This window comes from Melospiza georgiana, chromosome 8, assembly GCF_028018845.1.
Source record: "Melospiza georgiana isolate bMelGeo1 chromosome 8, bMelGeo1.pri, whole genome shotgun sequence".
Lineage (NCBI taxonomy): Eukaryota > Metazoa > Chordata > Aves > Passeriformes > Passerellidae > Melospiza > Melospiza georgiana.
Window position 1 is genome coordinate 23,441,615 of NC_080437.1, and position 12,143 is coordinate 23,453,757.

Below are 12,143 nucleotides of genomic sequence, written 5' to 3' on the forward strand. Positions count from 1 at the left end.
TGCCCTGTGGAAGTCTTCCAGCGAGCCTTGGCACAACTGCCTGGAGCAGGTTTGAGCAGAGCATCCACTCCCCTGCCCTGTCCTTTCCATCATGTCTCAGGAACTGAGGCATTGTCTGCTTTCTGCGCCCTTTCTCCTTCCAGGAGTTCCAGGTTGGCTCTGAGGATTATTGGATCCGTGAATGAGGAGACAGATTTAAAGCAGCTAAACTCTGCTTTAACAGTGGGTTAAGGAGCCTTTCCCTCTTGGTGCACTCTGAAGTGCATATTCATGGACTCTCAAATGGATCAAAGCCATGCTAGCAGCTCTGGCACCCACCCACTGGAGCTGCAAGACATGTGCAGAGCTGGATCTGGACTGTTCCTCCTGCACTGGAGTCTGGGGCAGAAACAAAATCCATCTGGGACTGGCAGCAGCAGCTTGGTCTTGCAAGGATGGACGCAGCCACGCCTCACATCTCCAGAGGCACCATGGTAGTGCTAAACCTGCCCAGCTTGGTCACAGAGCCAGCCCAGGGCTGTGGACGAGGTGGGACAGAAAGACCATTCCCAGAGTGGATTGGTGCTCTGGAAGAACAGGAAACAGAAGAATTGCATTTGGTTTCCAAGCCCTCTGATCTGGCAACTCCGCTCCCTTCCTGTAGCCTGCATGGCCTGGACCCTGTTAGGGAGAGGTGATGACAAAAGAGAGATTTGGCTGTTCCTCCATCCGCTCAGATCCCAAGAAGGTGGGGAGGCCACTGGCTGGAGGCAGGCTGTGCTGGGCAGTAGGCAGGGGTCACGTCCTACCCAGCACTCTCCTGTTTGCTGGGCAGGCTGTCCCCTCGGTGCCACCGATGCCTGGCAGCAATTCCTGTGGCTGCCACTCCCACTGTAGGAATTCTGCTGCAGATCACTTGCTTGAGAAGAAAGCTGCAGGAAGATGTAAAGGCATAAGGCAACGCAGGAAAGAGTGGTGTGAGATGAAGTGTTTGCAGCCGTTAGAGCAGGAAGGAAGAGGATCAGCACAGGGAAAGCAGCAGATGCCCAGGCAGAGACGTCAGCAGCTTCAGAGGACTGGTGGTGGGGCACTGCTGGGATGTGGCTCAGCAAAAGAGGGATTGGCCAGCATCAGCTGACCTTTCATGGGCAGTGGTGTCTGGATCAAAGCAAAGGTCTGTCCTGCCCAGCAGGGGCAGAGCAGAGGGAAGAGGCAAGGGGCCCCTTGGGCAGCATGTCTGTGTGCTGCCTCCTCCTCCCCTGGTGGTGCCTCTGGCAGGTCAGTCCACTTGAAGCCCCCTTGTTTGGGGCTAGAAGGAGCCTTGTCCCCATTCACAGACCATCTCTGGAGTGTCCCCTGTGGTGCTCACCCACAGACTCCCCAGTAGAGCAGCAAATGTTATAGGGACTGCTCATTTCTCCACAACCTCCACACACAAAACAGCAAACAGATCATGTCCCTGAGGGTGGGGGCATGAGAGCTCATGAAGGCAGCACTAGTGTCTGAAGCTGATCATTTTGACTTCAGAAAATGTTGTTCCCTTTGGGATGAGGCCCTGCCCCACTCTGCTTGTCACAGGACCTTGCAAGGGGTTTGGCTGAGAAAACCTTGAACTCCCACTTAAGAAGCACATAAAACTCAGGGATAATGTTAAAAGCAGCATTATCCAGCCTTGCTGGAGGAACAAGCAGCTATGGCTTGAACAGGATGTAAGGACCTCCGTGGGGAGAAAGCTTTGGATGCTGAGAATCTCTTTAATCTTGTGGAAAAAGCAAGAACAAGAACCACTGGTTGGAAGCTGAAGCCAGACAAATTCAAGACACAAATAAGAGTGGGGCTGTTAACAGTGTGGATATGTAAGTGCTGGAACAGGCTCCCTGGGAAGTGGCAGCTTCTCCATCCCTCCAGATCTTCACAACCACAATCACTACTTTTCTGTAGGATGCTTTTGTCAAAAACAAGCCATCAGGCTCAACAAAGGGATGAAAGAGCAAAGCCCTCTGTCCTGTGGTGTCCAGACCAGCCAGCCCTTATCTCCAAACAGGTTGCTTGGACTGTGGAAAAATGCAGATGGAGGTGCAGGACTGCAGCTCTCTGTAACAGGCTGCTGAAACTCGAGTGTGCATAAGGCACAGAGGAAGAAATTGTTTGAAATACAACTGTCTTTGTTGGTTACAGTTCCCAGGAGACTGAAGGGCTATGGCTCTTTTGCTCTGGTTTTCTGGTTATGGAAACATCTCACACATGGAGAGCACAGAGCTGAACAAATTCAGGTGGGCAGCAGAGCTGCTTTGCTGTCTGTAGGAGAGAGTGCAAGGATAACTCCTGCCCTTCTCATGATGGCTCTGCAGACAGGAGGGTCTGGCTAACAGCTCTGCCTCAGAGCCTGCCTAATCAACCTTGTTTCCAAAAGCTAAAGTCTCTAAAACTTCTGCAATGAAGTAAACTGTGCCAAGAGATCGCACAGGACCCTCTGGGCTTTCCCTCTCTAGTGGAAAACTTGTATGTCTTCACTGTCCCCATGGGGCTCAGAAGGTGAGGCTCCCTTCTGCACATCAGCTCACTCAACACAAGCTCCCCTCCTGCCCACAAATCAGGGGTCCCAGACAGGAGAGCTCTTGAGGCACAGGAAGGCTCTGCCTTCAGGTGCTCCTCACCTGCAGTAAGGCTTGATGGCTCTGCAAAGCATTTAAACCAAGAAAGATCCCTCTATTCCCATGGGACTAATAACAAACCAGATTCCCCCAGCTATCCCTCCTCTACTGCTACAGCTGTATTGCTCAGCCCTCACAACAAGAGTCTTCTGTGACTCCAAAAGACAAATCCTTTCTGCAGTTGCGCTAGTTGGACAAACCTGTCTCCCTGGGCCTGGCTGAGGCTGCCCCTGACAGGATGTCCAGCACCACACTTTGCAAGGGGTATGTGGGCACTGCCAGCCGGGGGAACTTGCTTGCACAGGGTGTGCCACATGGCAGCGGGTGCCAGCTGCTGTCAGGGCTGAGGAAGAGGTCACTGCTCAATGGAAAAGCCACCCTGGTTGCAGCTGGGTTTCAAGAACAACTATTTCCCAAGCTGGTACCATTGAACTGGAGCTGGTAGCTCTGGGAGGCCCAGCAGCCCTGGCATGGTTTTGGCTGGGCTTCACTCATGCCAGCGGAAGGAGCAGCCCTGGAGCACCAGCCCAGCTGGGGAAAGTGTCTGCCCTCAGTAGGTTTGTTTCAGTCATGCTAGGTGTGTGTGTGTAATTCATCATCCAAGTGCTTGGTGTCACCAGGCCCTGGTAATTTATTGCAAATAACATGATTTGGGCCCCTCACACAAGCGAATTTGCGATGATGCGAAAAGCTGCAGCTGTCCTCAGTGCTTCCCTGCAGTGAGCTGAAGAGCTCAAGTGCCTTGAGGCCAGTGCTGATGTCTCCTGTTCAAACCCTGGGTCATTTTTCTGGCCCTCCTTTGAACTCTCTCTGGTATTTTCACATCCTTCTTGAAACTGAGACTTTGGAACTAGCTTTGCCAGCAAGGCGAGGTAAAAGCACTGCTCTCCCCTCATCTCCTGCAGATGTTGGAGGGACACAGTTCCTGCAGTTCCTGCACTGCCCTGAAGGCACTAACTGTGCTGAAATACTGCACATTCACCCTAAATCACTGCTGACTATCTTACCCATCCCATGGCACCTGCACGGTTTTTCTCAGAAAAGCTGTGTACCCTTAGCTGGGCCAGAGGCTCCATCTTCCCAGCACCACCTGCCGTGCCTGCAGCAGCAGCGGGGCCAGAGGCCCATCCTGCAGAACAGCAGGCGAGGGCCTGAGCCTGCCTTTCCCTTCCCACAACCCTGCTTCATTTACCACACACCTCCCAGCTCCTGCAGCGGATGAGAGGGGGGCCCACACAGCCTCAGCTCCCTCCCCGGGGCCTGGGGCCCATCCTGTGTGCCGTGCGAGGCCGTGCCCTGCGGGAAAAAGCTGTGTGTGGTGACGTAATTAAGGCTGCATCACTTATGCATGTGTATAGGGCCTAAGCATTTCCTCTTTCTTGAGCTTGGCTTCCCCATGCTCCACAGGAGGCTTTAAAATGGGGGAAATACCTCTGGGAAGCTGAGCACCCTCAGCAGTCCCAAAAGGCAGTGTGCCACAAATAGAGACAAAGAGCAGGGGAGAGTTCTGATGTGCTCCAGCTCTGTGTAGAGAGTGGGGGAAGAGCCTGCTCCAGAGACATCACCAGCCTGTGAGCATCAGCTGGAGCTGGTGTGCAGGTCCACAGCACGGCTGTGTGTTGGTCCATGGGTATGTGCAAGGGCGCTCATGCTGCTTCCCATGCTCTGCAACCCAGCCACGATCTGAGCTCCTTTAGAGGGTACTCATGTCTCTCAGCATGGGCAGTGAATTCCTCCCTGAATCTCTTTCCTGGAAACATCCATGCCATTATGGCTTGGAGTGCACAAAAAGAGCTCATCCCAAGGCAGACATCTGGCACACAACATTTTCACCCCAACAGCCAAAATTTCGCCAGGCTGCAAGCAGGGGAGCCAGCCTTTCCTGCCCACGCCCTCTGTGAGTAGGGGAGGCTGTTGTGCTGCTGACTGTCCCCTCTGCCCCCCAGGACTACTGGCTGTCCCTGCTTTACAAGCGCCTCATTGGTCACAAGGTGCTGGCGATCCACGTGGCCGGCCTGCAGAGGAAGCCCCGGCCCGGCAGAGTCATCCGCGACAAGCTCCGCATCTACGCGCACTGCACCAGCTACCACAAGTGAGCGGAGCGAGGAGGGCTCAGGGTCACAGGGTGGGATCAGCGGCACCCACAGGAGGTGGGGGCCAGCAAGGACACGCTGGGTGCACGTCGGCTTCCCAGGATGCTCGCTCGGGTCCTGCTCTGGCCGCTGTTACAGCGCAGTGCGGGAATGGCCATGCCTCCGATGAAAATGGTGGCGAGCCCGCGCCTGGGAACGGGGCCGGTGGTGCCGGTGCCGCCGGGCAGCGGAGATCAAGGGAGTGGATTTCACACGAGGGGCCCCGCTCGCTCGCTCGGGTTACCCGGGCCAGGCTGCTGGGGAGCCTGGCCTGGTTATTGTTTCTCTGATAAGGTCTTTGAAAGCACCTCAGCGAGCCGGGGGGGCGGCCACCTCCTCCGCGGACACAAGTTGCTATTGTGGAGGAGGAGAGACTGTTTCTTTACACAGTCCAGATGCTTTCAACATGCCTCCAGCTCGGTAGGAAACCTTGTCTAGTAACTGACAGGTGCAAAGTGCTTTATAGCCTTTGTTTGGGGCTGCCCGATTAGGCAGGGACAGAGGATCAGTGTCTGGACCTGTCTGTCAGGTGCCTGGGGTGGCGGGGGCAGACGCACAGAGCTCCCCTCCGTTCTCAGCCTCCTCCTTGCAAGGTTTGGGGGGATGGGGGGGCTGGGGCCGTCCTGGGACTGACACTCTGTTCTTGCCCCCCCCCCCCCCCCCCGGACACTGTGGCAGCGTTCTCTTGTGCCGTGTCACTGCTGGCTAAAGAGGGGGGTCAAAAGGTGTCGCCTCAGAACCAGGCTTCATGATGGGAAGGTGGCATCTCCCCGCGAAGGGGCAGCAGGATATGATGTGAATTTGGATGCCTGGACGAGGCCAGTTCTTACAGAGACCCCCAAGCCCCTTCCTGGAGGCAATGCTCGCTGAGGACATGGCAGTGCAGCCCTCACCTCCCACTCTCCCCTTTGCAGTCACAACTATGTCCGGGGATCCATCACCCTTTACATCATCAACCTGCACCGCTCCCGGAAGAAAATCAAGCTGGCAGGGACGCTGCGGGATAAGATTGTCCACCAGTACCTGCTGCAGCCCTATGGCAAGGATGGGCTGCACTCCAAGTAAGTTTGATGCTGGTGGCTGGGACTGCCACCACTGTCGCACCCTCAGTGCCACTGCGCTGACCCTCTCCTGGTCCCTCAGGTCGGTCCAGCTCAACGGGCAGCCGCTGGCCATGGTGGATGACGGGACTCTCCCCGAGCTGAAGCCTCGCCCGCTGCGGGCCGGCCGCACCCTGGTCATCCCCCCGCTGACTATGAGCTTCTACGTGGTGAAGAATGTGAACGCGCTGGCCTGTCGGTACCGATAGCCTGGGCCCAGCAGGGACTCGCCAGCCCCGCTCCTGCCCCTGTGCACTGCCCAGGTCACGCTGCCTCCTCGGCAGCCCACGCAGCCTCGCCGTGGGGCCGTGCTGGGCAGCTCCACGCCGTGCCCTCATCCTCACCCCCAGGATGTCCTCCCGCTTGGGACCATCCTGCCCTGTGACCGCAGAGCTCCACGTGCCCTGGCCACCATCCCGCCAGAGCAGTGCGACAGCCAGCTTGCAGGGCCTGCCATCCTCCGTCCTGTGAGCTGCGAGAAGCGGCCGGGCCCTGATGCCCACTGGCTGCAGGGAAGGTTGGGGTGCTGAGCCCCGCTATATCCCGGGACGAACACCCTCCCCGACCCACCCTGGTCCCGCTGCCCCTCGGGACAACCCCTGCAGCAGCCGGACCCCCTCCCCGGCGGCGGGCAGTGCTCCGGTGCAGCAAGCGCATGGAAGCAGCTCCCTCTGCTGCCGCGGGGATGCCGCCAGCCGGCCTGGCCCGCCGCGGGATGCGCCGGGCGGGGCGGGGCGGGGCGGGGCGGGGCAGGGCAGGGGAGGGGAGGGAGCGCCGGGGGCCGCCCCGGGCGGGCGAGCTCGGGCTCCGCGGCGGGAAATGTTGATAATTAAATTATACATCCCGGAGCGGCGGGCCGAGAGCGTGTCCTGCCCGGGAGAGTGGCGGTGTCGCGGGCAGGAGCAGCTGCGACGCGCCCAGGCGCTACCGGAGGTGTAATAAAGTTGGGCTCTCAACCGCGCCGGCGTCTTCTGTCCGCCGCGGACCGGGCCGGGCCGGGCGGGCGGGACCGGTGCTGCTGTCACACAGTGCAGCGCCGCGGTCGCACGGTGAGGCGCCGCTGTCACACGGTGCCGCTGTCACAGGTGCGGTGCCGCTGTCGCACGGTGCGGTGCTGGGGTCACACGGTGCCGCTGTCACACGGTGCGGGGTCACACGGTGCGGTGCCGGGGTCACACGGTGCCGCTGTCACACGGTGCGGGGTCACACGGTGCGGTGCCGGGGTCACACGGTGCCGCTGTCACACGGTGCGGGGTCACACGGTGCGGTGCCGGGGTCACACGGTGCCGCTGTCACACGGTGCGGGGTCACACGGTGCGGTGCCGGGGTCACACGGTGCCGCTGTCACACGGTGCGGTGCCGCTCCGGGCCGCCGGGGGCGCTGCGCGCGTGGGCGCGGCGGTCACGCGCGGCGGAGCAGGAAGCGGCGCGGGGCGGGTGGAGCCGCCCGGTGCCGGTCTCCCGGTGGAGCCGCCCTGTCCCGGTGTCCCGGTGCTGGTGTTCCCCCCGGCCGCGGGCCATGCGCTGCGTCCTGATCGCCAGCACCGCGGCCGAGCTGCTCTTCTACTGGGCCGATGCCGCCTTCCTCCGCCGGCTGCGGTCGTCCCACGCCGGGCAGGTGGGGCGGGACGGGGCGGCGCGGGTGCGGGAAGGGGGCGCGGGGTGCGCGGTCGCGCGTGGGCGCTGACCGGGAGAGTGTGGCGCAGGGCCCGGCGCTGGAGGACAGCCTCAACACCCTCTTCGCCCCCCTGATCATTTCCTGCGCCGCGCTGCTGGAGAAGCTCTCCGACACCTATACCTGCTTCGCCACCGAGGGCGGGCGGCACCTTCACGTCCTGCACATGGTAGGACCGGCACCGGGACCCCTGAGCGGCACCGGGGACCAGGGACCGCTTGACCCCGCTTGACCCCGCTGCCGTTTGCAGTTCGGGGACTGCCTGTACATCGCAGTGAACGGCGACGGGACGCAGAGCGAGGACGACCTGCGCCGGACGCTCTTCGTGCTGCGGCGCTTGGTGGAGGCTCACTGTGGCCTCGTCACGCTCGACTCGCACCTCATCCGCAAGGAGTGAGCAGGCACAGCCCCCGGCACAGGCTGGCATGTCGGGCTGCTGGGGGGCTGCCCTGGGCTGCCCTCATGCAGCACCGGGGGCTGGGAGTGGGGTCTCCAGCTGGGACCCCCTCTTTGCAGCAGGACCCCCTGCCTGCTGGGCTGCAGCTGGGTTTTGGTGTGTCAGTCCCACGCGGGGAGCTGGGTTCTGGTGTGTCAGTCCCACGCGGGGAGGTGACAGCCAGCTGTCTGTTTACCCTCTGTGACGCTGCAGGTTGCGGCCGGCTGATTCGGAGCAGCGGGAGCGCGTGTGGAGCCTGCTGCGGGGCCTGCTGGAGACCTACAGCCACCTGCGGGAGGAGGACCAGAGCTTTGCAGTGGAGGTACCAGTGATCTGCGCTGTCCCTCACTTTTGGGGTGTTCCACTTTTGGTGGGAGGCTGCGTGGAGTCCCAGGATGTGGGAAAAGGCAGTAGGCTGGGGACTTTAGGGCAGCTCCCTGGAGCAGTGGAAGCTCAGACCTGCCCCTAGGACTGCAAGGCTGGGGCTGAGGAAGCTCAGCAGCCTCCCCTCCTCCTGCACCCCAGGCCGTGGAGCGGCTGATCCATCCTCAGCTGTGTGAGCAGTGCATCGAGTTCCTGGAGCGACAAGTGGTGCAGCACATCAACACCAGCCCCGAGCGTGGCGGGGATGAAGTGGGCCATGCCTTCCTCCTGGTACACACCAAGCTGCTGGCCTTCTACTCCAGGTGTGCCCGGTCCCACCACGCTCCCTCCCCAGGGCAGCCGTGTGTCCTCCCAGCTGACCCTGCCCTTCTCTGTCCTGCAGCCGCAACGCCAGCTCCATCCGCCCTGCCGACCTGCTCGTCCTCATCCTCCTGGTTCAGGACCTGTACCCCAGCCAGAGTGCTGAGGAGGAGCTTGGCCCACAGGTGCTTCAGAGCAGGCCTGGGGGTGCAGCAAGTCAGGATGCTCCCATCATGGGGTGATGCCTTGACAGCTGGGGCTTAGAGGGGGTTTTCTCTCTTTTTGAAAGCCCACAGCAGGGAATGTTCTCCCTCAGGGACCCAAGAGGAGTGAGAGCATCCCTGTGAGTGGCCCTGGCTCCCATGGAGCTGCAGAGAAGGACTCAGATGACCAAGTGAGTCCTTCAGATCAGGAGTTGCAGGGTGGGATTGCTGGGAGGGCTGCCTGTATCGCCGTATGCTGACCCATTTGTTATTGCTGGCAGGACACAGATGATCTCTCTGTGCCTGAGGTGTACTACACACCTGAGCCCTCGCCAGGCGGGCACAGTACAGGTGAGTGCCCAGCTGGGCAGCAGCCGTGCCCCACACCCCCAGCCCTGCAGAGGCCCAGGGCTCTGGTGTGGAGGCTGGAAGGGTGCCCTGCCATGTTCTCTGCAGGCAGTGAGAGCTGGTCAGAGGGTGCTGAGATGCTGAGCATCGGGGAGGTGGATGCTGCAGACGTCCAGGTGAGCCCAGAGTCCTGCAACACCTCCCAGCTCCACACGTCACAGACGTGCCCTAGTGCCTTTTGCAGTTTCTGGTCCTCATCACTCTCTCTTGCTGTGCTGCAGCTGTGGGTACTCCGTGTTGCCCATGTTGTGCATATTTGTGACAGCTCTGATCTCCTTCTCTGGGCATTGTTACGAGCTGTCACAGCAGAGAGGGAGCGGGGCTGCCTCAGAGCAGTCCAGTGTCTCCCTCTGCTGCCGCTGGGCTTTCTGGGCTGCTTCCCTGATGGATGCTGCAACACCTCACACACTGCAAGCAAACACTGGCCCTGGTTTAAGGCATTTGGAACCTTTGTCTTTGCAACAGTCTTCTTCTTCTCTGCTGCTCCTTTGGGGTCCCTGGGCACTTTCCTCACTGCTGATCTTTTGCTACATGGCCCCTCCAGCTCTTTTGATTCTGTCTTGCCTGGTTGCAGCTTTCAAGGCAATGCTGCATCCCTACAGAGCATTCTCTGTCCGAGCTCCCTCATCCCCACAGGGGACTCAGTATCTCCCCTGTCTTCCCAGATGGCAGAGGACTTGCTGCAGACCTTGGGGCCTCTGGTCCCTGAAGCTTCAAACCCCAGAAGGATCTTTCTGGATGCCAGCCTGCGGGAAGGTTACTGCCCCTTGCTGCCACACACCATGCACTGCCTCCCGCTCTGGCCAGGCATCTCCCTTGTGCTGCTGACCAAGGTGAGCTGCCTCTGAGGTGAGGGAGCTGGGTGGGACTGGGTCCTGCCTGACACGCCTCTCCTTTCCCTGGCAGGGCCCCATGACCCAGGTGGCCATCAGCTTGTACCAACTGCTGGATGGTTTCTTGGTGCTGGAGAGGAAGCTGGAAGAGGGACCAGAGGTGGGAGTCGTACGCTCCTACCCATTCCTCGCCGAGCTGCGGCAGCGCATGGACAAATTTGTGAAAAAGCTGAGTGGACAGGACATCCAGGTGGGCGTGAGGACATGAGGACCCTGTCCTGTTTTCGCCACAGCCTGACACCATCCTGTCTCTTTCTAGTTGCAGAACACCTGGTTGGACTTTAAGAACAAGATATTTTCACGGAGTGAGCCTGGGAGCTCCCTAGAGTGAGTAGCAGGAAGCCAGGGAAAGTCTCTGGGACAGGCAGGGACCTGTCCCATCCTGGGGACGAGCACAGCTGTCCCTGCAGTGCTGGGGACCCAGTGTCCAAGCTCGGCTCTGTCTGTCCCCCCAGGCTGCTGCAGTCAGTGGCCAACGTGAAGCGGCAGCTCTGCTCCGTGTACCGCCAGCTCTTCCTGACCTCTGCTGGCCACAGCCTGTCCCAAGGGCTGCGGGACCGTGCTCAGAAACTGATGAAGTGAGTGCAGGGGGACGGTCAGCATCGCCAGGGGGCTGCCCCACACCCAGCTCTGCTGGGGCTTGTGGGTCCTGGCCTCTCACCGTGCCTCTTCTCGGCAGGGAGAAGCTGCTGGACTGGCGGGACTTCCTGCTGGTGAAGAGCAGGCGCAATATCACCATGGTGTCATACCCATCCCTGCAGCTGGGGAGCCAGCCTGCCACTGGGGTGTCCCTGAGGGGGTAGCAGACGTGGGAGTGGGACCCTGTCTCCGAGCACCAGGATTAAGGGGAGGAATGTAGTGGGCAAAGGTGGTTTCCCGAGGCTCAGGGGCTGTCCTAGAAGGGCACCAAAGTTGTTGGACACCCTTAACCTATCCCACGTACCTGGAGGACTTCCCTGGCCTGGTGCACTTCATCTATGTGGACCGCACAGCTGGACAAATGATGGCACCATCACTCAGTGTGACAGAGAAGTCCAGCTCAGAGCTGGGCAAGGGTCCCCTGGCCACCTTCATCAAGAAAAAGGTACTGTTCATGGGGTAGGTGTGGGATGGGAACCGCAGAAGAGGGTGGAAATTGGAGGGGTTTCTGCTCAGGCTTCAGGTGTCCCTTGTCCCCCAGGTGTGGTCCCTGATCACGCTGGCCCGGCGATACCTGCAGAAGGGCTATACAACACTGATGCTGCAAGATGGTGACTACTGCTGCTCCTACTTCCTCTGGTTTGAGAATGAGATGGTATGTGGGGCCAGGAAGGGGCTGAGCTCTCTTTCTCTGGGGCAGGGAGCAGGGATGCAGGCCTAGCCAGCTCTGACTGCTCAGTGGTCCCATCCCAGCTCCTGCCCTCTGCTGTCATTTCTCCCCAGGGCTACAAGCTGGAGGTGATGGAGGTACCAGTCCTGTCTGATGATTCTGCTCCTATTGGGATGCTTGCAGGGGACTACTACAGGTGAGCAGTTGCCAGCCCTGTGGTTTGGCACCAGTGCTCAAAGCTGTGATGGCACACGGGTCCCTGGGGGTGATGCCAGGATGCCAGCGGAGTTGCACCAGCCCATCTCCCAGCCTGGTGCCATGGTTTTGGTGGGCTTTGGTGGCAGAGTCCGTGGGGATGTGTCCTTGCAAAGTGCTTTACAGAGGGAAGGTCGTTGGAAGGGGTTGCCTGTGTGCACTGTACCTGCCAAGCCACTGTCTTCTCCTCCGCAGGAAGTTGCTGCGTTATTACAGCAAGAACCACCAGGCAGAGGTGGTGAAGTGCTATGAGCTGCTGACCTTGCACCTGGGCATCATCCCCTCCGAGCTGGTGGTGCAGCAGGCCTACGACTTGGCCCGGCGCCTCTGGGAGCCGTCCCGCATCCCTCTGCTCTGAGCTGCCTCCAGCCGCCTTGGGGCCGGGATTAAAGTGGGTGTGTGGGTGCTCCCAGAG

General features: G+C 60.1%; 2 protein-coding genes across 4 annotated transcripts in view; both read left to right on the forward strand.

The window, feature by feature from the left end:
• The window catches only part of HPSE2 (heparanase 2 (inactive)), a 106,916-nt gene extending 100,754 nt beyond the window's left edge, over window positions 1-6,162 (forward strand). Inside the window, exons 10-12 of the mRNA XM_058029217.1 lie at window positions 4,580-4,725; window positions 5,680-5,826; window positions 5,909-6,162. Of these exons, the coding sequence (XP_057885200.1) occupies window positions 4,580-4,725; window positions 5,680-5,826; window positions 5,909-6,074 (459 nt within the window). The 3' untranslated portion in view covers window positions 6,075-6,162. The remainder of the gene's footprint in view (window positions 1-4,579; window positions 4,726-5,679; window positions 5,827-5,908) is intronic.
• A 1,122-nt stretch (window positions 6,163-7,284) lies between these two features.
• HPS1 (HPS1 biogenesis of lysosomal organelles complex 3 subunit 1) lies at window positions 7,285-12,128 on the forward strand. 3 transcript variants are annotated; one of them, XM_058029042.1, is made up of 18 exons: window positions 7,285-7,483; window positions 7,572-7,709; window positions 7,791-7,933; window positions 8,190-8,298; window positions 8,502-8,662; window positions 8,743-8,845; window positions 8,950-9,054; window positions 9,145-9,214; window positions 9,320-9,387; window positions 9,937-10,104; window positions 10,178-10,354; window positions 10,424-10,491; window positions 10,620-10,742; window positions 10,844-10,908; window positions 11,103-11,248; window positions 11,345-11,458; window positions 11,587-11,669; window positions 11,924-12,128. In XM_058029042.1, the coding sequence occupies exons 1-18, from the start codon at window positions 7,385-7,387 to the stop codon at window positions 12,084-12,086; spliced, it is 2,103 nt and encodes a 700-aa protein (XP_057885025.1). In that variant the 5' UTR covers window positions 7,285-7,384; the 3' UTR covers window positions 12,087-12,128. The 3 variants fall into 3 exon arrangements, with proteins under 3 accessions (XP_057885025.1, XP_057885026.1, XP_057885027.1); XM_058029043.1 differs by having other exon boundaries at window positions 8,977-9,054; XM_058029044.1 differs by lacking the exon at window positions 9,937-10,104.
• Window positions 12,129-12,143: the final 15 nt, after the last annotated feature.

What these genes read in the sequence shown, in the direction of transcription:
- HPS1 (XM_058029042.1), top strand. Translation starts at nt 7,385, where the DNA reads ATGCGCTGCGTCCTGATCGCCAGCACCGCGGCCGAGCTGCTCTTCTAC. An exon ending in TCGCACCTCATCCGCAAGGA is followed by an intron (nt 7,934 to 8,189) that starts GTGAGCAGGCAC and finishes GTGACGCTGCAG; the next exon opens with GTTGCGGCCGGCTGATTCGG. An exon ending in CCACCTTCATCAAGAAAAAG is followed by an intron (nt 11,249 to 11,344) that starts GTACTGTTCATG and finishes CTTGTCCCCCAG; the next exon opens with GTGTGGTCCCTGATCACGCT.